General features: G+C 47.3%; 1 protein-coding gene and 1 non-coding gene across 2 annotated transcripts in view; one reads left to right on the top strand and one right to left on the bottom strand.

The window, feature by feature from the left end:
• Positions 1-22,302, top strand: part of SLC6A11 (solute carrier family 6 member 11) — a 99,291-nt gene extending 76,989 nt beyond the window's left edge. Inside the window, exons 8-15 of the mRNA XM_029052240.2 lie at positions 3,998-4,101; positions 10,474-10,598; positions 11,497-11,609; positions 13,278-13,415; positions 17,434-17,536; positions 18,885-18,985; positions 20,626-20,796; positions 21,288-22,302. Coding sequence (XP_028908073.1) covers positions 3,998-4,101; positions 10,474-10,598; positions 11,497-11,609; positions 13,278-13,415; positions 17,434-17,536; positions 18,885-18,985; positions 20,626-20,796; positions 21,288-21,440 — 1,008 coding nt within the window. The 3' untranslated portion in view covers positions 21,441-22,302. The remainder of the gene's footprint in view (positions 1-3,997; positions 4,102-10,473; positions 10,599-11,496; positions 11,610-13,277; positions 13,416-17,433; positions 17,537-18,884; positions 18,986-20,625; positions 20,797-21,287) is intronic.
• TRNAF-GAA lies at positions 7,711-7,783 on the bottom strand. Its single transcript has one exon. It is a non-coding gene; the product is annotated as a tRNA-Phe (tRNA).
• Positions 22,303-22,860: the final 558 nt, after the last annotated feature.

Raw genomic sequence — 22,860 nt, 5'->3', positions numbered from 1 at the left:
GGTGCCCAGTCTCTATCTCCATTTTACAGATGAGGTAACTGAGGTTCAAAGAAGTAAAGTGACTTGTCCAAGGCCACACAACAAGCAAGTGGTAGAGCTGAGATTTGAACCCAGGACCTGACTCCCAGGACCGTGCTCTATCTACTACACCATGGCTTGTGGAGAGGAGAGATGGGCACCACGGGAACAAAGGAGTTGGGAGAAGACATGGGACAAGATGGCAAGCTAACAAAGATTTAGTAAGGGGGAGAAGTGTGTTGGGCATAGAGACTCAGATGTGAAAGTCCCCATGTCTGTAAACTAGGAAAGTATGTCAAAAGGTTGGAGGATGCCTGGGCAGAGAGTCTCCATCACCTTTATCTCCAGGCCCCATGGCCCTGGAATCTGGTCTCCAGCACTGCCAAGCAGATTAGCCCCGGCACCGAGAATAGGAGCCATTTGTGAAAGTGTGGGAATATGGGCTGGGATCCCTACCCCCATTCCATACGCAGAGAACTGCCCCCACTGACCCTGCTTCCTCTCAGCTGTTGAGGTTTCTTTTTTGCTCTGAAAGAACAAGACCTTTCTTGATTGATCTGTGCAGTGTGCACCGTTCAGTCCAGTAAAATAACCCATCCATTTCCAGGCTTCCACTACCAAGCAGAGAACCACTGTGGTGCTGTTGTCTGAGGATTTTAGCTCTGCATGCAGTAAGCGCTCAATAAATACAACTGAATGAATGAATTTTCCTAAATCAGCCACCAGCCTCCCACGTGCTCTCAGAATGAAAGCTTTACCCACCTTAATAATAATAATAATAATAATTGTGGTATTTGTTAAGTGCTTACTATGTGCAAAGCACTGTTCTAAGCGCTGGGGAGGACACAAGGGGATCAAGTTGTCCCACGTGGGGCTCATAGTCTTCATCCCCATTTTACAGATGAGATAACTGAGTCACAGAGAAGTTAAGTGACTTGCCCAAAGTCACACAGCTAGCAAGCAGCTGAACTGGGATTTGAACCCATGATCTCTGACTTCCCAGCCCGTGCTCTTTCCACTGAGCCACGCTGCTTCTCTAAGTCAAAGCCCCTTCCTCCTGATACACCTCCTTCCTCCGACTGGGTTAGGAAGTGTCCCACCCAACTGCTGGGGACTCCATGATGAGCCTGCTGCCATGGTCCCGGAGTTCCCCTTCCCGCCAGCTTCTGTCCCATGTCCCCATTGGATAAATTGACAGCTCTTCGAAGCTTGTGTGAAGAAGCGTCCCACTTCCCTTCCATCTGAGCAAGGCTGGGATTAAGTGGGAAACTCCAGGTAAGGCAAAGGGCAAGCATTCAGTCAGTGCTGTAGCTAAAACATTTTAGTGCCCAGGGCAGGGGATCACCTGCCTCCGCTCCCACCTCTGATAGCTACCAGTTGCACAGCCCTAAGCACTTAACTGGTGGGGGTTTAACTGCTGCTGCCGGAGCTCAGCTCCTTGAATTGCCCTCTCCTGGACCAAGCCTGGGAGGCTTTAGTTCTGCTGTCAGGCACTCCCCTGGACTGTTCAGGGAACTGAACTATGTGAAAGGGCAGTAGTTCTGCTCTTTCATTTTTACCCCCAGTCTAGAGCCTGAAAATGCCAGATTTCCCACCCTTTGGTATTGTGTTCTGGGTGGCCTCCTACACTGGACCCTCAGTTGAGTTCAAGAGCCCAGTGGAGCCCCAGTCAGCGACAGGAAAAGATTTGAGGATGGAATCTAAAAATGAAAGCAGTCAACCTCACTCCTGAACTATCCTGTTTGCCATTCCTGACCCCATCGCCCAGCTCTACCAACTTGGCTGGAGAAAGACCTTGGCTGGGTGGTCAGATGTGCTGGGTCTGAGTAGAGAATAGCTGATTCTGTTCCTTCTTCAAAAGACATGCACAATGGCCCAAGATCATTTGAAGGGGATTTGCACTCATTCAGGGTGGGAATTGGGGTTAGTAAGGACAGGAACCCCGCCACAGGACCTCCCAGCTCCACTAGTCTGTGAATAATTGAAGAAAATACCAGTAATGATCCAATAGTCAAATTTTCAGGGCTCCCTGCTCCCAAATTATCCCCTCCTTTCTTCCCTGATCTGTAGAATTTGATGAGGCAAAGTTAACTCTGGAGAGGTGAAGTTGTAGCCAGGCTAGGCTCACCCACCTTGATATGGAAATAATGAGTGTCCTTGGACAAAGGAGCGGTGGCCAGGGAACTTTCTGAGCATTTGGATATGCGAAGCAGATAATAATAATAACAACTATGGGACTTGTTAAGCGCTTACTATGTGCCAAGCATTGCTCTACGCGCTGGGGTGGACACAAGGTAATCAGGTTGTCCCACGTGGGGCTCACAGTCTTAATCCCCATTTTACAGATGAGGTAACTGAGGCATCAAGAAGTTAAGTGACTTGCCCAAGGTCACACAGCAGACAAGTGGTGGAGCTGGGATTAGAACCCATGACCTCTGACTCCCAAGCTCATGCTCTTTCCACTAAGCCACTCTGCTTCTGTGAAAACTGCATGCTACTTATCACATATTAGTTTTGAGTCTGCTCCTTGTCCACATGTAGGTGATCTGGAAACCTTGTCAGGATCGATTTGACCTGGCAAACACAGTCTGCCCTGTATGTCTGAGTATGTGGGGGTTCTACTCTGATCAGAGATGAGAGTGTGGGTGTCAAATGAGACTACCTTGGCAGCAAGGCTGGCTGTTCCCCAACTTGTACCCCAAACTGGGCCTAGTGGAAAGAGCACAGGCCTGGGAGTCAGGAGACTCAGTCCCAGCTCCGCCTCTTGCCTGCTGTGTTACCTTGGACAAGTCACTTCACTTCATGTGTGTTTCCTTATCCGTATGATGGGGTTGAAATAACTGCTCTCCCTCCCTGGAGCAGAGATGTGTCTGATCTGATTATATTGTATGTACCCCAGTGCTTAGTACAGTGCTTGACACGTAGTAAGTGCTTGACAAATACCACTATTATTAGTAGTAGTCGTATCTAGGGCTCTGTTACAGCCTGATTCCAATGCTCAGCCCCGTGGTAGAGATGAGAAAGACCCTTAGAGATGAAGCATGGAGAGCTTAAAGATTTGGTCCATAGATGGAATGAGGAAATTTCAAAAGTGAGAAGCAAGAAAATTATTTGGATTTCTAGTGACATTATGAGAGCTTAGCTTAGTGAGAAGATTCTTGGTTTTCCTTGGATCATCAAGGTTCATTTAACAGAAAGTCTTTATGAAGTTTATGCAGATCTCTCCATTTCATCATGTCTTGCCCATCCATCTGGAGAGAAAGAGGGATCACTGAGCTTTCCAGCGGGGAAACTGAGATAGAAAAGAGAGTACTTTCCATCACAGAGTCCCAAGGGCATCTAACCTGCCTTCTTTTAGAAAAGCATTTAGTGAGTGTACTGTTTAGCAAGATATTGTGCATGGTTCTAGGGTGATGCAGACTGTTCTGAGTATTCATTTGTTCCATCTTCATTTGGGACTTCAGCTGATATAGAGTCAGGAGAGAAGCTCCTTTTATATCCCTGTCCCAGTTCCTGGGAACCTGCTCATAGGAATGCCAGCCTTTGGGAGGAAGGCCATGTGAGTTTTGATGTGTCACCGTGTTCAAGGCTGTTTGCTGCAGTTTGCTGGGATAGAAAGCATACGATTCTGTTAAACAGAACAGCCAAATGAAAAAGATGTGAAAAAAGACAGAAGATGTAGCATTTTTGACTTCGTTCTCTTTCTCTTCTGGGTAGGAAGATTATGCAAGCTGCTTTGGCCAACATTCGCTTATCAAATTTCCTTTGCCACAGTTTTTGTGCACAAAGAAAGAAAAGCTTTTTAAAATATCAATGAATTAAGAAGGAAATAAAAATAAAATCTAGCTCTCCCCAGAAGAGCAAGTCTGTTCAATGTATTTTTTGCACTATTTATTGCCCCTTCTGTGGTTTGACCTTGACCAGTCCTTCACTGACCCTTTCTTTCTCTGCAATAACTCCTTTGATCTCATGCTTTCAGGTCTGGGTGGATGCTGGGACTCAGATATTTTTCTCCTATGCTATCTGTTTGGGTTGCCTGACGGCTTTGGGAAGTTACAACAATTACAATAACAACTGTTACAGGTAAGCCAAAATACTTTTCCCTGCCACCTCTCCACCTCACCTACTGCCCCGTTCTTCTCTGCTTAGGACTTTCTGAACTACACAAGTGGTTTTCAGAGGCTGAAACCAGGTAGCCTAGTGTTCCATTCGCAGTATGAGGTAGGACAGAGAGGGCTTGAGCCAAGCTTGTGGGTCCCATGCAGGCTTGCCCCCTGCTTGGAGGGAGGGAATGGAGAAGGCTGAGAGAAGAGTGGCATTTTGAAAGGCACCTGCGTTTGGCTGCAAGGGCCCAATTTTCCACTGTCTTGGAGAAGGTGACTCACATGGGAAGTCTGTGAGAGTAAGCCAAAAAGTCCAGGAACCATTAGCCAAAATTGTATCTCAGAAAGAGAGACCACCAGACCCAATTCAGCCTCCACCCCTTCTCAGAAGCAGCGTGGCTTAGTGGATAGAGCACGGGCCTGGGAGTCAGAAGGACCTGTGTTCTAATCCCAGCTCCACCGTGTGTCTGCTTTGTGACTTGGGCAAACCACTTCACTTCTCTGTGCCTCAGTTACCTCATTGGTAAAATGGGGATTTAGAGTGGGAGCCCCATGTGGGACAGGAACTGTGTCCAACCTGATCAATTTGTATCTACCCCAGTGCTTAGAACAGTGCTTGGCACATAGTAAGAGCTTACAACTCCCATGATTATTATTATTATTGTTTGCAATAATAATAATAAACAATCCAAGACAGAGGGGTGTGTCCCATTGTGCTAGCTGCAAGGTGAACTCAGTCTGAACCTCAGGGCTTATAGGAGTTCGATCAGCAGGGGCTTGTGGGATCAGGATGGCTGTATGATGATTGCCCAGGGCCCCATTTTCTTCCACCCTTCCTGTTATCTTTAGAGAGAGGAATATGGGATTAGAATGCAAGTGGATGGCATTTTGTTCCTGGCTAATTTTTCCATTGCCCGACCTGTGTCGAGAACCCCCCACCCAACTCCTCCTTCTCCACCCCACTTTGGAGAGTTAATTTGTGGAGCAGTAGTACAATCACAGAGTGCTTGTCCCCAGGGAGTGGGGAAAAAATGGTCCACTGTCCCGACCTAGAGACAGTGTTGATGGCTCCACCTAGTGAGAGGTTGAGAGCCTTTCCTTCTGCCTGGTGAGAACATCCTTTCTTTAGTAAGAAAAAAACCAAAAACCCTTCCCCCGAAAAACAAAACCAAAAAAACCTTGACAAATTAGGCAATTTATTGGATGCATTTGAGACAGACTAACATTTGGACTCATTCAAGCAGGAAAAAGCGGGTGTCGGTAAAATCTGATTTTAGCTAGTTCAGAGCAGTCCGTTGTCCAGTTTTATATTGAACAGTCTGGTTTTCTGTTGGACTGTCCCCTCCCTATATAAATAAGGAACCAGCTGCTTTTGTGTGCCTGGTATTTTTATTTTAAGCTTTCAACCTCCCTTCGCCTCAGCTTCTGCTACCAAGTCCCATGGCTCAGAAGCAGCGCACTTGGTCACAGTGACCTGGAAGAGGAACACAATGGTTCTGGAGCGATTTGTGGGTCATGGGTTCCCCTAAAAAAGTGCTTTAATTCCGGTGATCTCATATGGACTTCTACAAAATGGGGCATTGACAACATCATGTTACCCAGCATAACGCATGTGACATCATGTGTGTCTGATATCCCTGAGGGCTATCAGTGGCCACATTAACCGAGTTTGGCATGAAGATTGGGGCCTAAAATTGAGCAACACACACAAACACTTCAGAGCTCTGAACATCAAATCAGAATGATCTTTTAGGTATCTCTGTACAATCACCATAAGTTGTAAGGCTGAAGCCTCCTGGGCACTCTCTTCCTCTCTTCATCTCCTTACCTGTGATGCTTCTACCCTTAAACTTCACCAGATAATGCTAGTCTGCTCAGGACAACAGGTGCTGGAGGGCTGCTGTGATTCTCCCTTGTTAGAAAAAGGAGGAAAGAAAGATGGAAGATCTATAGAGAAACTGTATTGGATCAATTTTTCCCTGGGGTTCCCTTTCTGGTTGAAATTGTACTTAGATACTTTCACTTAAACCAGATGCAGGCTCTTGCCACCAACACTGGCCCTGAACCCACCAGTAAGTGGGTAATAATAAGTGTATTTGTTACTCACTTACTATGTGCCAGGCACTGCACTAAGCGCTGGGGTGGGTACAAGCAAAATGAATTGGAGATAGTCTCTGTCCCATGTGGGGCTCACAGTCTCAATCCCCATTTTATAGATGAGGTAACTGAGGCACAGAGAAGTGAAGTTACGTGCCCAAGGTCATACAGCAGACAAGTGGCAGTCCAAGGATTAGAACACATGATCTTCTGACTCCCGGGCCCGTGCTCTTTCCACTAGGCCACGCTGCTTCTCTGTGTTGCAGGTCGTACTCTCTGTGCATCACGTTCCTCAAATGGGACCTCTCTCCTGTCCCTTTCTCATCAGAACTGGCACTTGGGCCTGGCAGGCTCAGGGCAATGCAATTTTCACTCTTTGGAATTGAATTTTCCTTTCTGTTTACTGAGCAGCATGATGCTAGGTTAGCTACTCTATTCCTACATCCAGGATGTCAGTTGGTTATCAGAAAGTCCTGTTCATGCGTCAAAGGTTTCTGATCTGTCAACATCAATTTTGACATTCCCCAAGGAGAGATGGTGGGGGCAAGGTCTGAGAGGAATTCAGCAGAGGCTCTCCTGCTGCTACTTCCCCATCTGTCTGTTTCTCTCTCTTTCTCGCACCCTCTCTCCCCTGCCCATGTCCTTCTAGTGCAGCTATCACTCATCACACCTCTTCTCCTTCCTCCCAGTTCCTCCACCCTGCCATCCACTCCCTTTCGGTCTTTTCCTGGGCCCTCACACAAGTTACTATTTGAATGTGGGCTTCCTAGAGGGTCAGTGGGGTCACAAAACCCCTCTCGGCTGGGAAAGGGGGGCAGGCTAAATGGATGCTTTATTTTCTGGTCAAAGTGCTTAATTTAGCATTGCAGTAACCCCAACTGTTGAGCTCGCTCTCTGAATCTTCTGATATTGTGTTTTTGTATCTCTGTCACAATAAGCTCCTTGTGGGTAGGGAATGAATCTACCAACTCTGTTAAAGGGTATTCTCCCAAATGTTTAGTACAGTGCTCTGCACATAATAAGTGTTTAATAAATGTTGATTGTTCTAGTAAAAAATGAAGTGGCATGTCACCACATAGAGAATTAAATCTATAAAACATATGTATAATAATGATGGTATTTGTTAAACGCTTACTATGTACCAAACACTGTTCTAAGTGCTGGGGGAGATACAAGTTTATCAGGTTTTCCCAGGTGGGGTTCACAGTCTTAATCCCCATTTTACAGATGAGGTAACTGAGGCATAGGAAAGTTAAGTGACACAGATGACAAAATCAAAGTCACGCAGCTGACAAGTGGCGGAGCCGGGATTAGAACCCACAACCTTGGACTCCCAAGCCCATACTCTTGCCACTAAACCACGCTACTTCTCTAAAAAAAGCAATGCCACTTTCTCTCCACTGACATTGGAGTCTCTACAGCCGTGGCTTAGGCTGGAGCAGGTTTCCCTGCCTTCGGAGAAAGGATTTGCTGCGCTATAAAAGACACCGCATGCCAAAACCCGGGATCGAACTAGGGACCTTTAGATCTTCAGTCTAACGCTCTCCCAGCTGAGCTATTTCGCCAGATGTATGAGGTATAAAATGGGGAAGTTGGTATTTAACTTAACCTGCTCCAGATTGTTTAGGGTTTCTTGTTTGATACTTTCCCTTAACTCTTCAGCAGAAGACAGAGGCCTAGCAAAATCTGAATACTCATGTTTCCTAAATTCCTTCCTGCCTTGAGCTAGGCTGATGATCTCCGCCATAGCTGGGTAATGGCATATCAAGATTTTAGGGGGCCGGGGAAGCTACTGTTAGAGCCTTGGGGAAATAAAATTCCTTCCCATGTTTGTGCAGCGTAGAGACTTGGGGTGGGAAAAGAAAAGTGAGAAGTCCTGGTTTCAAAGTGAGGCCCATTAACTTTGTTCCAAAGGACTTGTAATCTGAGTTGGGGATTTATGAGTTGCCTATCCAGGGAAACCCATTCCCCAATGTCTGGAGAAGGGGATTAGAGCTCACTGAAGGGATATCTCAGCCCCTGTAGGCCCACTGATATGTCTGAACGTCAGGGTGAGTGTGTCTCAGTTCCTTGGGATCCTGGAGAAGATACCTTATGCTTCCTCAGAGGGGATGGAGTAGAGTGTCTAGTGAGGGCCATTTTGTCCCTGGGCTTGGACAGGGTGAAGCATGAGGCAAGGGTCCTTTCCGACAAAATGCATGGCTCTGCCTTTGTAATCTACCAGTCCCGTTCCTTGTTTTAGTTCAGAATTAGAGCAACTTTTGAGAAGTGTTAAGCCAGTCTTGCAGATAGGGTCACAAATCTACACACTCACATAATCCTTCCCAGGGTGAGGCCAAAGAGGCAGAAAGAGGACTTGATATTTGTATTCAAACCTTTACTGACCTCCGTGCTGGATATTGCTACATTAAGTGTTCAGTGGATACCACTCATTGATTTACTGATTTTAGGCCCAGGCTAATTTCAGAACGACCCTGGGCAAGCCTGAGGGAGCCTCCTGCAGGTGGTCTGGTCCAGAGGTGGGCAGAAAGTTGATGCTCGGGTAAAATGCTCCATGAGTGGTGTTTCTGATAAGGGCTGCCATTCCTTCACAGACTCAAATTTGCTGATCAAAACAGGACTGGCATTTGGCAATAGGCAGTGAAGCAGCAGCTTCCTGGATGTGTCCTCCCAGCTTGGAAAGTTTTCCCGACTGCAGTCATAATATCATCTCAGCTGGAAACTGGGAGGCCTCAGTCACAGAATGACCAGTATGGCATCTTGCTATCAAGAAAGGAGCCACTTTTCTTGAGCAGAAACTTTGAGAGATTATTAATAGAAGGAGGCCAAAACAAAAGCAGTGCTAAGCACTGGAAACAAACATATCAGCACAATAAAGGACAGTCTCTAAGTGGGCTCCCTGTGGTGAGGCCTGTAGGCCTGGCATTGACCTTTTTGGCCACACCCCTCCCCCCCCCCCCCGAAAGTGACCTTCATCATTTGCTTGGAGTATGAAAGATAATGTAGAGTAATGTGAAGAGAAGGTCGTTATGGGGCAGGGCAGTCAGATTGCAAATCTCAGGAGTGCTTTTCTTATTGTCTCTTCCTGGCTGAGTGTTGAGGAAAGGCTGGTAGATGTCCTTCATCCTGCCCTCTCAAGCCCCTTTGGGCTTTTTTCTGAGAGGGAAAATCACTTTTTACTCCCAGTGAACTGATTTCCAGCACTGTATAACATGGCCCTTGTGCTAAGACTGTATGGCTTTCCAAAGGTCTCCTTTTCTCAGGAAAATTCTCTACTCATCCTTTTTTTAATGGTATTTGTTAAGTGCTTACTATGTGCTAGGCACCGTACTAGGCACTGAGGTAGATACAAGCTAATCAGGTTGGACACAGTCCATGTCCCACATAGGACTCACAGTCTTAATCTCCATTTCACTGCTGAGGTAACTGAGGCACAGATAAATTAAGTTACCTGGCCAAGGTCACCCAGCAGACATGTGTTGGAGCCAGGATTAGAATCCATGAACTTCTGACTCCCAGGTCTCCCCCGTTTAGACTGTGAGCCCTTTGTTGGGCAGGGATTGTCTCTGTTGCCAAATTGTACATTACAAGTGCTTAGTACAGTGCTCTGCACACAGTAAGTGCTCAATAAATATGATTGAATGAATGAATGAGTGAATGAATTTCCACTAGGCCACACTGCTTCTAGGCCTGAAGCCTCTTGACTTCCCTGTCTCCAAGTTCTCGAGTACCTACTAAATGGCAACTTAAAAAGGGAGGGTAAGATTCTCGAGTACCTACTGAATGGCAGCTTAAAAAGGGAAGGTAAGAACGGGTCCAAGCCCTCAGAAAGTTCCCAGTCTAAGAGAGTAATGGATTAAAAACAGAAATACTCATAAAATGACAAATGTCTCAAGCATGTAAAAAATCAGAAGCTGATCCCCATCATTTAAAGAAGTAAACAAAAGTGCTAAGGGGCAACTGGAGGTGTTAGAGGGTCTGAGGCAGCCCAGCTGAACCCAGGAGGAGGTGGGTTTTTTCAGAGGTTTGTTAAAAGGGAGAGGGGTAAATGCCCTAATGCAAGCTGGAAGAGTGGGAGTAGAGAAGGAGGCCGAGAACTCTTTCCCACTCTCTTTCTTGCAAACCCCTCCTGTATGTTAGATCTTTGGGGAGCATCATCTGAACATGAAGATTGTATCCCTTTCCCTGTGTAGGGAACCAGCCCGGGCTGGCCCCTCCTATAGAAGTCTCAATGGCTCTCTTCCTTCTTCCCCAGAGACTGCATCATGCTCTGTTGTCTGAACAGCGGCACCAGCTTTGTGGCCGGATTTGCCATCTTTTCGGTGCTTGGCTTCATGGCATATGAGCAGGGGGTGCCCATCGCCGAGGTGGCTGAGTCAGGTAAGTAGCCCAAGAGGAGAAATGAATGACAGTCATGGGAGACGAGTGCTTAGTATGGTGCTCTGCGTACCGTAAGTGCTCAATAAATACCACTGATTGATTGATTGATTTGAAATATTTACCTGGCTGGGAGGAGGGAACACACCAATCACAGCCTTCGATTGGGAAAAGTCTCGGGTCCCACAGAAGGTGCACTCCCTCAGACCCAAACCCCATTAGCAGAAAATGAGAGTTGCAACCGAGTGAATGCACCACTGGACCCAACCCCAAGCAGAAGCCCTGAACTTATTCACTGGGGAAGAATTAAAAGAACTTAATCAACTTCCTCCCCAGGAAATTCAATTGGCTTTCCAGAGTGCCCGGGTGAATTAACAGACAGCAGCATGATAAGTGTCTCATCAGGTCTCCTGCACAAACTTGATTCCATGGGTGTCTCTCGTAGCTCGGGCTTTTACTCGGCCTTTATTGCTCCTCAATAGCGCCCTGCTTGTTTACACTCATTTTCTCACTTGAGCTCTAATAGGCCATTCCTTATAATGGAGGCTTCGGGGTGCCATTTGCCTGGCAGGCTCACCGTACTGCACTTGTTCCTGCTTAGATTCCTGGAACATTCCTCTCCAGGCCCTGTAAGATGGTTCCCTGCCTCCCAAAAAGAGTACCGAAGTGATGCAGAGACTTAAACGGGTGCCTTGTGTTTCAAATTTCCCTGCAAAGACTCCATTACCTTTGACTTCCGCCCACAGTCCATCCTCCCTCCACCCTTCCCTCCTAAGGGAGGGAAGTGAAATGGCTTTAGGGCCATCAACCTCATTTTGGTATTTGTGATTATTCTCTCTCTTTCTGTCTGTCCCTCTCTCTCTTTTTCTTTCTCTTTCCTCTCTTTCTGCTTTCTATCCAGGACCAGGTTTGGCCTTCATTGCCTACCCCAAAGCTGTTACCATGATGCCTCTCTCCCCTTTGTGGGCAGCATTGTTCTTCATGATGCTGATATTCTTGGGATTGGATAGCCAGGTAAGGTGCTTGGGGAGGAGAAGGTTTGGAACTGAGGAATGCAGAGAGCAAGGAGACTGATCCTTCATTCTCTGCCTGGAGTCAACTCTAGAGTTGAACCTCTTATTCTGTATTAAGGGTCATGTGTATGAAAAAAGAGTGTTTGTGTCTAATTTGCCTGTGTTTATGCAGACTTTGCAGTCTATTCTCCAGCAATTTTCAAGCCCAAAGACTTGCCACCACTCATCCCCACCTGAAGGTGGTTATGTCTTAATTTGACTCTTACCTATTCCTTTTCACTCAGTCATTCTGGTTGCCCCAGATCTGTTAGCCAAACATGGATGCAGAGAGGGGCTAAAATCCCAGATCTGGGAAAAGTTGAGCCCAAGCCTGCAGTGCCCCCTCATCAAGAGCTGAGTTTCTTTGGAGGCCCTGAAACTAGTGGAGTGTAGTTGGTACCTCTGGAGTGATTCATGTGGAACTGAAGAGCAGCCAGTGGGCCCAGGACAATGTCCCTGTCATCTCTAGAGAGATATCAGGCCAGCACAAAGCCCGATCCTGTCAGAAGAAGACCCAAATATCTGAGATGATTTTTAGAGTGCAGCTTTTCTGTCTTTCAACTTAGATTAATTTTTCTTCCCAAGCATCCAGATCCATCAAACTTCTGCAGCGTGGGCTGGGGCTAGGATCAGTGGGACCTGGGGTAAAGAGACTTTTCTCTGTCCTTTGGCCTAGTGGAAGGTGACCACAGCTGCCTCGCTATCATCCTGATACTTAGGTGAGGTTGCCTGTGACCTGAGCCAGTCACTTACCCTCAGTGCCTCGCAGCTGTAAAATCCAGCTCAGATGCAATAACTTTGTTGAAAAATGAGATTCTCTTGAGATGAGCCCCCAGGAACTCCGGAAGGGCAAATCCAATTTCTTTCCCAGAATTGGTTTCTCAGAAATCATTCCTAAGCTGAGGCAGTGAGAGACGGGTGTCAGCCCTGATAACCTCTCTCCATTGTTCAGTGTTAAACCATAGAAAATGGAAGCTGGTAATGAGAGCTGTGACAGATCAATCACTGAAAAGGAGGTGGGAGGGCCGGGGTCTCTGGCGGGTCACCCTCTTCAAACCCTGCTGCTCCAGGCACTAGATCCTGGGGAAGGCTACAGGGAAGGAGGGTCTTGTGATGAGTAACCTAAATTTGATTTGCCTGAGTCAGAAGGAGAAGCTAGGGCAGGGTCAGATTGGTGTTCAGTATTAGCTCCTCCAAGAATAGCCACATAGGCAAGGGGAACAAATTCTCTGCTCAGTCCCCAAACCTCCTAGTCTCTAACCCCTTTGACCCATTCTGCAGGTTGGAGTTTCATATGCGGGGCCAATAGTCTAGGTGGGGAGGCCAGGGTTGGAAGAGAAAGTGTCTCTAGATTTGTATAGCTTGCAATAATTCCTAAGATCTGGAGTCATATGTGGCCTTGAAAACAAATGAACATAAAAGGCAACCTATTTTTAGGGATGAAGAGACTGATTAGATAGAACTTTGTACATAGAAGAGAATGAAAAAGTGTATGAAATCTGCATATCCAATAGATGGACAACAGAGTTATATGAAGTTTTTTGTCATGGGGGAGTTTGTTATATAGGGGTTTTGTTCCATAAGAAAGTCCCTTTTTCCCAATCTTACTCTTTGATGTTGGTTTGTCTAGTTTGTGTGCGTGGAAAGTCTTGTGACGGCAGTGGTGGATATGTACCCCAAGATTTTCCGAAGGGGATACAGACGGGAGCTGCTCATCCTGGCTCTGTCTATCGTCTCATATTTCCTGGGCCTAATAATGTTAACGGAGGTAAGAAGGTTTTGGGGTTGGATTTGCTGGAGAAGTTCTGGGTGGAGGCTTAGGTGATGAAGTTGGCTTTTCCCACAGGTGTGGGCCCAGCTCGGTTCAGCTCAAGGGAAGCCAGGTGAACCTTCGGAAGAGGTTGGGAATGAGACTCTGGAAAGGGCTTGGGCTCCTATCTCTTGATCCCTTCGAAGTAAAGTGGCAAATGTATCGCTGTCTTCACCATGATCATCCTTGGAGGGTTCCGGGGGGGCTTGGCCCGGCCTGAATCCCAATTAGGCAGGCACTTTCTAGGAATAGCTTCTTTCCTAGGGACCCTGACTCTTGGGTCTGAAAAAGATACGGAGCAGAAGAACATCATTAAAAGCCCATTAAATCCCCAGAGAGAGAGGGAATAACTTGGGCACTTAATTTACAGGAATAACTGAGCTCTAGTGGAGCTAAGATTCTACCCGTTCCCTGGCGGCTCTCCAGTGAAAGTGACTTGCAGAGCAGAGGTTTCACACCACAAGGTGTTTTGTTGACGCGGAATTGAACTCTTCCAGCCTCTCGGAGGAGAGATGTTTTGCTTGTCCCCGGCTCCTACAGGACTTGGAGGGATCTGCTCACCCTTTGCCCAAGGAAACCCCTCCCATCCCTCTCAAGTTTTCTCCCACGAAAATGCTGTGATTTTTTTTTTTTAACAAAGGCCGAGTTTAGATATCCTTTCCACCCCTACTCCTGCTGGTGTGAACAGAAGGGTTTCAGTCTCACACCCAGTGAAATATTCAATGTGATGCTCAGATCAGAGAAAACATGTATCCGCATTGACTGTTCCCACACCTGTTACACGATGTGCTCAGCCTGTTGACACCTTGTTCACCTCCGATTCCATAAAGTGGAGACACTTAGGAGCTTGGGAAATGCAAACGGAAAAGTCCTTGGGGCCACATACCAGCCATTGCAGTGGATCCTTTCTCCCATTTAGAAGGTGAAATGTTCTTCCAGCAGCCCTTCACCAGTCAGATCACTGGAAGGTATAATTAAGTGACATCCTTTTCAGACTGGTATTATCTGCCAAAAGGGACTAGCTATTCAGGACTCTGCACTTGAGGATGTTAGCACTTAGAGCTGTACAATGTGCTAATTCAGCTGCTACTATTAGAATAATTACTGGTTTAATTCTTCAAGGCCTTTAATTTTTTTAAACCCAACTCAGCTAGAAAGGAAAATATCGGATTTCTTGATTTTGCACCCTCCCCCCCGCCGCCCCACATAGACACATACACACACACACCCCACACACAAGCATGCACAGTCCTCTTTGCTGAGCTTCCCCTGTTTTCTGCTCCACCTTGGACTGTGCATATTCAGGCTCCCATCCACCTCTCCTCCCCCACCCCACCCCCCTCCCCAATTCATTTATTCATTCAATAGTATTTATTGAGCACTTACTATGTGCAGAGCACTGTACTAAGCGCTTGGAATGTACAAATCGGCAACAGATAGAGACAGTCCCTGCCCATTGATGGGCTTACAGTCTAAGCGGGGGAGACAGACAGACAAAAACAATAGCAATAAATAGAATCAAAGGGATGAACATCTCATTAAAACTATAGCAATAGATAGAATCAAGGTGATGTACATCTCATTAACAAAATAAATAGGGTAATGAAAATATATACAATTGAGCAGTCGAGCACAGTGCTGAAGGGAAGGGAAGGGAGAGGGGGAGGAGCAGAGGGAAAGGGGGGAAAAGGGCTTAGCTGAGGGGAGGTGAAGGGGGGGTAGAGGGTGAGCAGAGGGAGCAGAGGGAAAAGGAGGAGCTCAGTCTGGGAAGGCCTCTTGGAGGAAGTGAGCTCTAAGTAGGGTATTGAAGAGGGGAAGAGAATTAGTTTGGCGGAGGTGAGGAGGGAGGACATTCCAGGACAGCGGGAGGACGTGGCCCAGGGGTCGACGGCGGGATAGATGAGAACGGGGGATGGTGAGGAGGTGGGCGGCAGAGGAGCGGAGCGTGCGGGGTGGGGAGTAGAAAGAGAGAAGAGAGGAGAGGTAGGAGGGGGCAAGGTGATGGAGAGCCTCGAAGCCTAGAGGGAGAAGTTTTTGTTTCGTGCGGAGGTTGATAGGCAACCACTGGAGGTTTTTAAGAAGGAGAGTGACATGCCCTTCAGGGCAGAGATCCAATCCATGGGCCACCTGGACTCAATAAATCAATGGCATTGGCATCCACTGACCTCTTACTGTGTGCACAGCACTGTTCTAAGCACTTGGGAGAGTACAATACAACAATATAAAAGAATGGTAGACATGTTCCCCGCCCACAACGAGTTTACAGTCTAGAGGGGGAAGGCAGACAATATAAATTGCAGATATGTGCACAAGTGCTGTAGGGACTCTTCTCACAAGCCCCTTCTCACCTGGGCAGCGCCCCCCAGTCCAGATAGGAGGTGTTGTCCAATGTTTGAGGAGCAGAGTTGTGAAGGCTGCACAGATGGCAAGATTTCTAGGGCCGTTGTCACACAATCCCTAGCTCCACACTCGGGTGAGGAAAGAGTGCGGTACCCTTCTCTGGGCAAGATGGTAAGAACACATCTTCCCACCCCAAATCCCACTAAAGTGAATGGTGGGACCCCAACCCAGACTCCAATCCATTTTCTCCCTAAGCATGGGCAGCAAAGGGGTCTCTCTGTGGTGGACATCACTGTTTTTTTAATTGGCATTTGAATTAGTTTTTTCTTTGAGAATGCACTCCTGAGAAGCCATATTGTCCTTCATACTCGAACATGATGCCACTTGAGGTGAAATCACTGGGGCCAACGACCTGTGCACAGCCGACCACCTCATCCACACAGAGATTGTCCTCTGATTCAGAGCTACAACCGCCACTTGCAGTAAATGGCATTGGTTTCAGTTCTGCATCCATGCTCGGGATCTAATCAAAGCTTCTGCTGTTCAGACTGCTGCCAATTCTAGACCTTAAAATTGTGGTACTTTTTTGTTGCCTGACTAGTGTGACTTGCTGATGTTCCTAAATGTCAGGAAAGCGCCTTCAGCCAAATGTGGAAATAGCCAATTAATTTATGTTCAGGAAAATTTTCTGTCCTAAGAGAGTCCTGGCTGGACAAAGAGTGAGTACTTGCTAGATTTCTAGCCCTGTAGTAATAAAAATATCTGCAAACTCCTGTTGGGCAGGGAACATATCTACCAACTCTGTTATATTCTCCCAAGCACTTACTAGAGTGCTCTGAGCACAGTAAGCACTCAGTAAGGCCCATTGATTGCTAATATTCATTTTTTTCCAAGGTGCTTTCACATCACCTCTGTGGGTTAGGGAAAGGCAGATATTATTGCCCCCATTTTAAAGATGAGGTAACTGAGGCCCACAGAAGTTGAGTCACTTGCCTGAGGTCACGCAGCAAGCCATCGGCAGAGCTTGTTTTCTGACTCCCATATCCATGCTCTTCTACTAGCTACCCTGCCTCCCTAGGCAAGTGAGCAGGTTAATATCAAAACTCCACTGATTCCTTATCCTTCCCAGTTCTAGTTTTTGCTTTTCCCTTCTACCTGTACACACACACACGCACACATGTTTGCACACATGAAAGTCCTACTCCTGTTGCGAAGGATCGTGTAATGTACACCAATAGCTTCCTGAAGTATACAGTGAGAAGCCAACATTACCCATACAAAATATACTGTGTACAGTGGGAGTGAATTTTTACTGGGACTGCCTCAAATTTGGGTGGGGTTTCCTAACTTTGTGTGTGTGTGTGTGTGTGTGTGTGTGTGTGTGTGTGTGTGTGTTGACACACTCTTTGATGTTGTGTAGTGCTTATCAGACCAGGGGAGAAAAGCCTCAGGTTTGGGGGAAAAAAAAAGAAATCAAGAGAAATCACAGACAAGACAGAGATTCTTATGACTGGAAGAGCTATGTCAGTGGACAGGATACTAGGCAAGAATGATTGGGAGAACAACGAAGTTGCATTTGGGCTATAGCTTATTGGAAGCTAATTTTTCTCTATCTGTCTGTCCGTCTGTCTTTCAGGGTGGCATGTACATCTTCCAGCTGTTTGACTCCTATGCTGCCAGTGGGATGTGCCTTCTCTTTGTTGCTATATTTGAATGTGTCTGCATAGGCTGGGTGTATGGTAAGACTCTCCCTGGCCCTTTGGTGCTCTTCTTGGGGAAGTTGTTCCTGGAACTTTGACCCCACTGCCATCTCAGCCAGTCTAGGCATAATGTGCCATCTGGAGCAGTCCCTCCTGAAAAGGGATAATTCATTTCCTCAAGGAAACTGAAAACTCCTTGGGTACCCCTTGATCAGAATGAGAGGAGACTGGCCTGGAGTCAAGACCAGGGTTATTTCTAAGGTTCCCCACTCCAGGGCAGCCCATGGCCCACCAAGCATGGCACCTTTTTGCCACTGGCCTATTTGTGGCTATTGTTTTTTGGTTCTCTTAATGGTATTTGTTAAGCGTTTACTATGTGCCAGGCACTATACTAAAAGCTGGGGTAGATACAAGCTAACCCTGTCCCCTGTGATGTTCACAATCTCTATCCCCATTTTGCAGATGAGGTAACTGAGGCATAGAGAAGTGAAATGACTTGCCCAAGGTCACAGAGCAGACAAGGTGTGGAGCCAGAATTAGAACCCAGGTCTTGTGACTCCCAGGCCCGGGCTCTACTTCCTATACAATCCCGGTGGTAATCGACTTGCCTGAGGTTACCACCTGGCATTATCCCTTTAACATAGGGACCCCACTGGGGTCTTCCTCGTTTGGTTGCCCGCTGTGTAATTGAACACTAGTTCTTCCTGCGTGACACTCCCTACCAAAAAAAAAAAAATGCTTGGAAAGAAATAACTGAACCATCTAGGCCTATTCAGACTGGCTTATACTAGTTTCAATGTGTGCTCATTGCATCAGTGTCGTATATGTGATTCCCCAGCTTCTTTATCTTGAGCTACCCTGACATACTATCCCTTTAACTCTGGCGGTCCTGATCCAAGAAGGCATTCTGACATGGGAGAGGAAAGCTCTCCACCATGCCCCTTGTAAAAAGTGGGCACCTGATTGTTCCAATGCTACAATCCTCAGGCAGAAACATCTTCCTGCCTCTGAGCAGGATTCCATCCAAACCAACCTCATGGAGCGGGGTGTCCAGCCTTCTCTTAAACCCTCCAGGGAAGATAATATCACTTGGGAAAGCACTCCATTATTTTCCATTCTTGCACTTGAGATGTTCTTCCTAATATCGAATGTGAATCCCTTCCGCTGCAGTTTGAACAGCGGCTCGCCATCACTCAGACAATAGCCTCTCCTGGACTTGAAGACTAATTCAGTCCTCACTCAATATTCTCTTCCCTGGTTACTAGTCCCTTTCCTCTAGCTTTTTGTTCTCCAGTAGTACTTGTTTGATGTGTGTTTGTGTGTGTTTGTGTGTGTCTGCATGCATGTGTGTGTGTGTGTGTGTGTGTGTGTGGTTATTTTCCGACAGGAAGCAATCGCTTTTACGACAACATTGAAGACATGATTGGCTACAGGCCGCTATGGTTAATTAAGTGGTGCTGGAAGCTCGTGACTCCTGGCATCTGTGCTGTAAGTGTTCCCTACCCAACTAGTGTTCCTTGCTAACCCCCAGCCCCCCGGTTTGGGTCAGAGTCCAGGAAAGGAGGTTCTGTTCTTGGCTGACTGCTGGGTATTCAGAATAAAGTTGCTCTCCTGACTGTCTCCTCTTCAGTTCAAAATGCTCACACCTATTTTTGTATTAGACCCCATCCTACTTAAATGTCCTTTGGGGCGGTGCCCTTAGGTTCTATGGGAGGGAGAGAGGGTTTCTTTCTAAATGACTGCAGTATCCTTGAAATTTCCTTCCAGACAGAACACCCTGCCCTGACCTGCCCTGTCCCCTTTTTAATGAGGCACAGAAGCCTCCTGGGGTTCTGTGGTCATATAACTGGGAGCTAACACGGACTTCTGCGTCCCTGCACCATATGCATTTCTCCCTCACCACCCTTCACTCCAGGGACCTCAGATATCTATCTGCACTGGGAAGACCTAACATCCTTCCAGTCTGGGTGGCTTATGGAGGGCAAAGAAGTCCATTGGAAATAAAAAAAATCGACATGTTCTCAAAAACCACGGGGCAAATGTGGAGTGGAAAGTTGTGATGAATGGGATAAAAATATAAATTAAAGCAGACTGCAAGCTCCTCAAGGGCAGGGACTGGCTTCTGTTCTTCCTCTGTAATTGCATATCACTTAACACAGTCGGCACCCTGTGGTCTCTCATTAAATACTGCCAAATGGCTAAAACACTACCCAAATTCATTAGAGAAGGGAGTGTGGGGGTGGGAGATGGTTGTAATGAGTTGTTGCCCCAAATCAGGTCTTCTGAATGTTCTTTAAATTCTGTTTGCTGCCAGCCACAGTGCCATCTGGGTGGTCAGAACCATGATCCATCTAGCCCGGAATTCTTCCTCCACCAATGGTAAAACGTGGAGGATCCCTAAGATGGTGGCCCTAACTAGACATTCAACTGCATGGTTAGAGATGGACCATCCAACATCCCTAACCTTTCCTTCCAGCAATCCATTATGGACTTACTTGTATAAGGACTTATTCACACCCCGCATGAACTTACTCAAGGGGAGTTTAGAGCATATTCAGATTAAGATAGCCAAGAATGTTCTACTGGTTATAAATGGTAATAATGATAATAACTGTGGTATTTGTTCAGTGCTTACTATGTGCCAAGCACTGTACTAAGCACGGGGGCAGAAACAAGATAATCAGGTTAGATAGAGTGTCTGTCCTGAATCAGTTGATTTTCTCCAGCCTCATCTGGCTGGAACTAAGCAATGGTTCCGGTTAGCCACCCGTGGGGAGTTTGGGGAGTTTGGGCTGCCGACCGGCCGGCGTCTCCATTGCCTAGTTCTGAAAGTGAATTTAGACCCAGCGAGAAGCTTCCACCTGGTTCCTCGACAACAGCAAGTATTCATCGAGGGCCTATGGAGTGCACCGCACGGCCCCAGACTCTAAGACTGCTGAGGTGCAGGCTCAGAGATGTGTGTGTGTGTGTTGTGTGTGTGTGTGTGTGTGTGTGTGTGTGTTGGGGGTGGTGTTGGGGGAGAGGGGTCGGTGGAGGGATGGAGAGACCTAGGGTCGATTCCTTGATGGAAAAAAGTCTCTTTGAGCTAGGCGATCCCTGGGGTTCCATAATCCCTTTTTCCATTGCAGGGGATCTTCATCTTCTTCCTGGTGAAATATAAGCCCCTCAAGTACAACAACGTGTACACCTACCCCAACTGGGGCTATGGCATTGGCTGGATGATGGCCCTCTCCTCCATGGTGTGCATCCCACTGTGGATCTTCATCAAGATGTGGCAGATAGAGGGGACCGTCCTTGAGGTGAGCCTGGCCCGGCCCCCCCCATGAGCGTGACTTGTGACGGACAGAGGGGTTTCTCCATGCAAGAAAACCCTGAGCTCTGTCTCTTCCTGGAACCGGCACGAGTCAGAGAGGTCCGGGTAACAAGAAAGAGCCCAGAGGCTCTGGCGAGGTCAGCCCTAGGTTCTGTTAGCCCCCCCGCCCCCTCTCCCAGCACACTTCCAACCCGGGGTGTGGGGGTGGAGAGAGGAGACAGCAGGGGTGTCCTCCCCAGCTTTCAGCTCTGAATCTCCTAACCCCCACCCCCATCCCCAATGCCCCGCAAGCCATGGAGCCAGGTAGGTTTGGAGGCAGAGGAAAGGAGCAGCAGGCCCTGGGTTTATCCTGTGCAATCCAGCTCTGATCTGGAGCGGGAAGGTCTAGGGGAGACTGAGCCCATCTTGTTGGAGTGAGGAGGGTGGCGAGGGTCAGATAGACTCTGACCACGTCTTCCCCATTCTCCAATTGCTCAGAAATTCAGGAAGTTGATCATTCCCAGCCCCGACCTGAAAATGAGAGGGAAGCTTGGGGGCGGCCCCCGGACGGCAACAGTAAATGACTGTGACACCAAACTCAAAGGGGATGGAAACATTTCGGCCATCACAGAAAAGGAGACGCATTTCTGAAAACTCCCTTTCCCCTTTCTGTTTTGTATAAATGAATTGATGAAGTACTTCACTTAATTATAGGAGCTTGCTTGTTTTGCACAAAAATGGATTATTAACCAGTTAATTTTGAGGTGAACATTGTATACCTGTTTAAAAGTGATTTTTTTTTAATTATTCGATAAGTAACAACGATCAGAAGATATTGTACGGTATTGCTAGTCACGACTTCTTGTCATCTGGTGAATTCAGTTGATGTTGTCTAGACATTAGAAAGACGTGTATAATGTGCTGTCAAACTTTTATATTTGGGGTTCTGGAAGGCGTGGTGTTGTATAGGTAGATCATTATGCTTCTAACCTGCAAGCATTTCAGCAGATGGTACGGACCATTTCCACTCGGAATGTATGTATATAAAAAGGGAGAGCTCGTGGCTCTTCCCTGCTCTTCTTTCGGTGGGCATTTGGGACGCTAACTCTGGAGCTAGTTCCCGGGGAGAGGAGCAAGAGCAATTCCCAGAATCCGACCTTCCTTCCTCCATCTCCCGGAGCAGCTTGCAGCCAGAGGCAATAGAAAGATCTGGTTGCTGCCGAGTTGCTCCCTCAGGTGATTGGTTGCTAAAAAGCTGAAGAGACATGATTTTTCAGAGCCCTGAATGTTGTCCCTGAACATAGGAAGGTAGGGCCCAATCAACATATGCTTCAGTCCCACAAGTCCATCACTCCCCAGCGGCCCAGCCCACCTGCTCTGGCTGGCCTCCCCGAGATTTGTCCTACTCAGGGGGGCATCTCTCCTCGGCCCACTTGGGAAGCATGTCAACTTGTGGTGGTTAAAATAAAAATCGGATGGGAAGAGTCACTTTGGGGGACAGTGGTAATTGTGGGCGGGGGGGGGGGGGGCGGTGACTTGTGAAGGGCTATCTCTTTGACGTTTCAGTCTTTTTTCCCGAAAGCCAACCCAGCTAACTGTGGGCAGGGAATGTGTCTACCATCTCTGTTTTATTGCCCTCTCCCAAGCGCTTAGTACAGTGCTCTGCACACAGTGAGCGCTCAGTGAACACCTCTGATTGATTAGATTGTGAGCCTCCTACTTGAACTGTGAGCCCCGTGCGGGGCAGGGACTGAATCTGACCTGATTAACTTGTATCTACCCCAGTGCTTGACACATAGTAAGCTCTTAACAAGTACCATAATTAATAATTAACACTGGCCCAGATCTAAAACGTGGCCGAAAGGCTTGTTAGAATAAGTTATCCTCTTTCCCCTCTTCCAGCAGCCATTAGCACTCAGCCCAGTGAGGTGATTGCTCACACTCCCTGGGGATGTTGAGAGCGATGCAGCAAAACAGGTGAATTTATAGTTCCCGGACAGAAACAGGTGGTGGGACCCCTTTGGACGGATACCTCTCCCACGGATGGATCCTTTTGCTGCTTCGAAGCCTG

Source organism: Ornithorhynchus anatinus, chromosome X1, assembly GCF_004115215.2.
Source record: "Ornithorhynchus anatinus isolate Pmale09 chromosome X1, mOrnAna1.pri.v4, whole genome shotgun sequence".
NCBI lineage: Eukaryota > Metazoa > Chordata > Mammalia > Monotremata > Ornithorhynchidae > Ornithorhynchus > Ornithorhynchus anatinus.
This window is presented reverse-complemented; position numbering and strand designations above follow the sequence as displayed.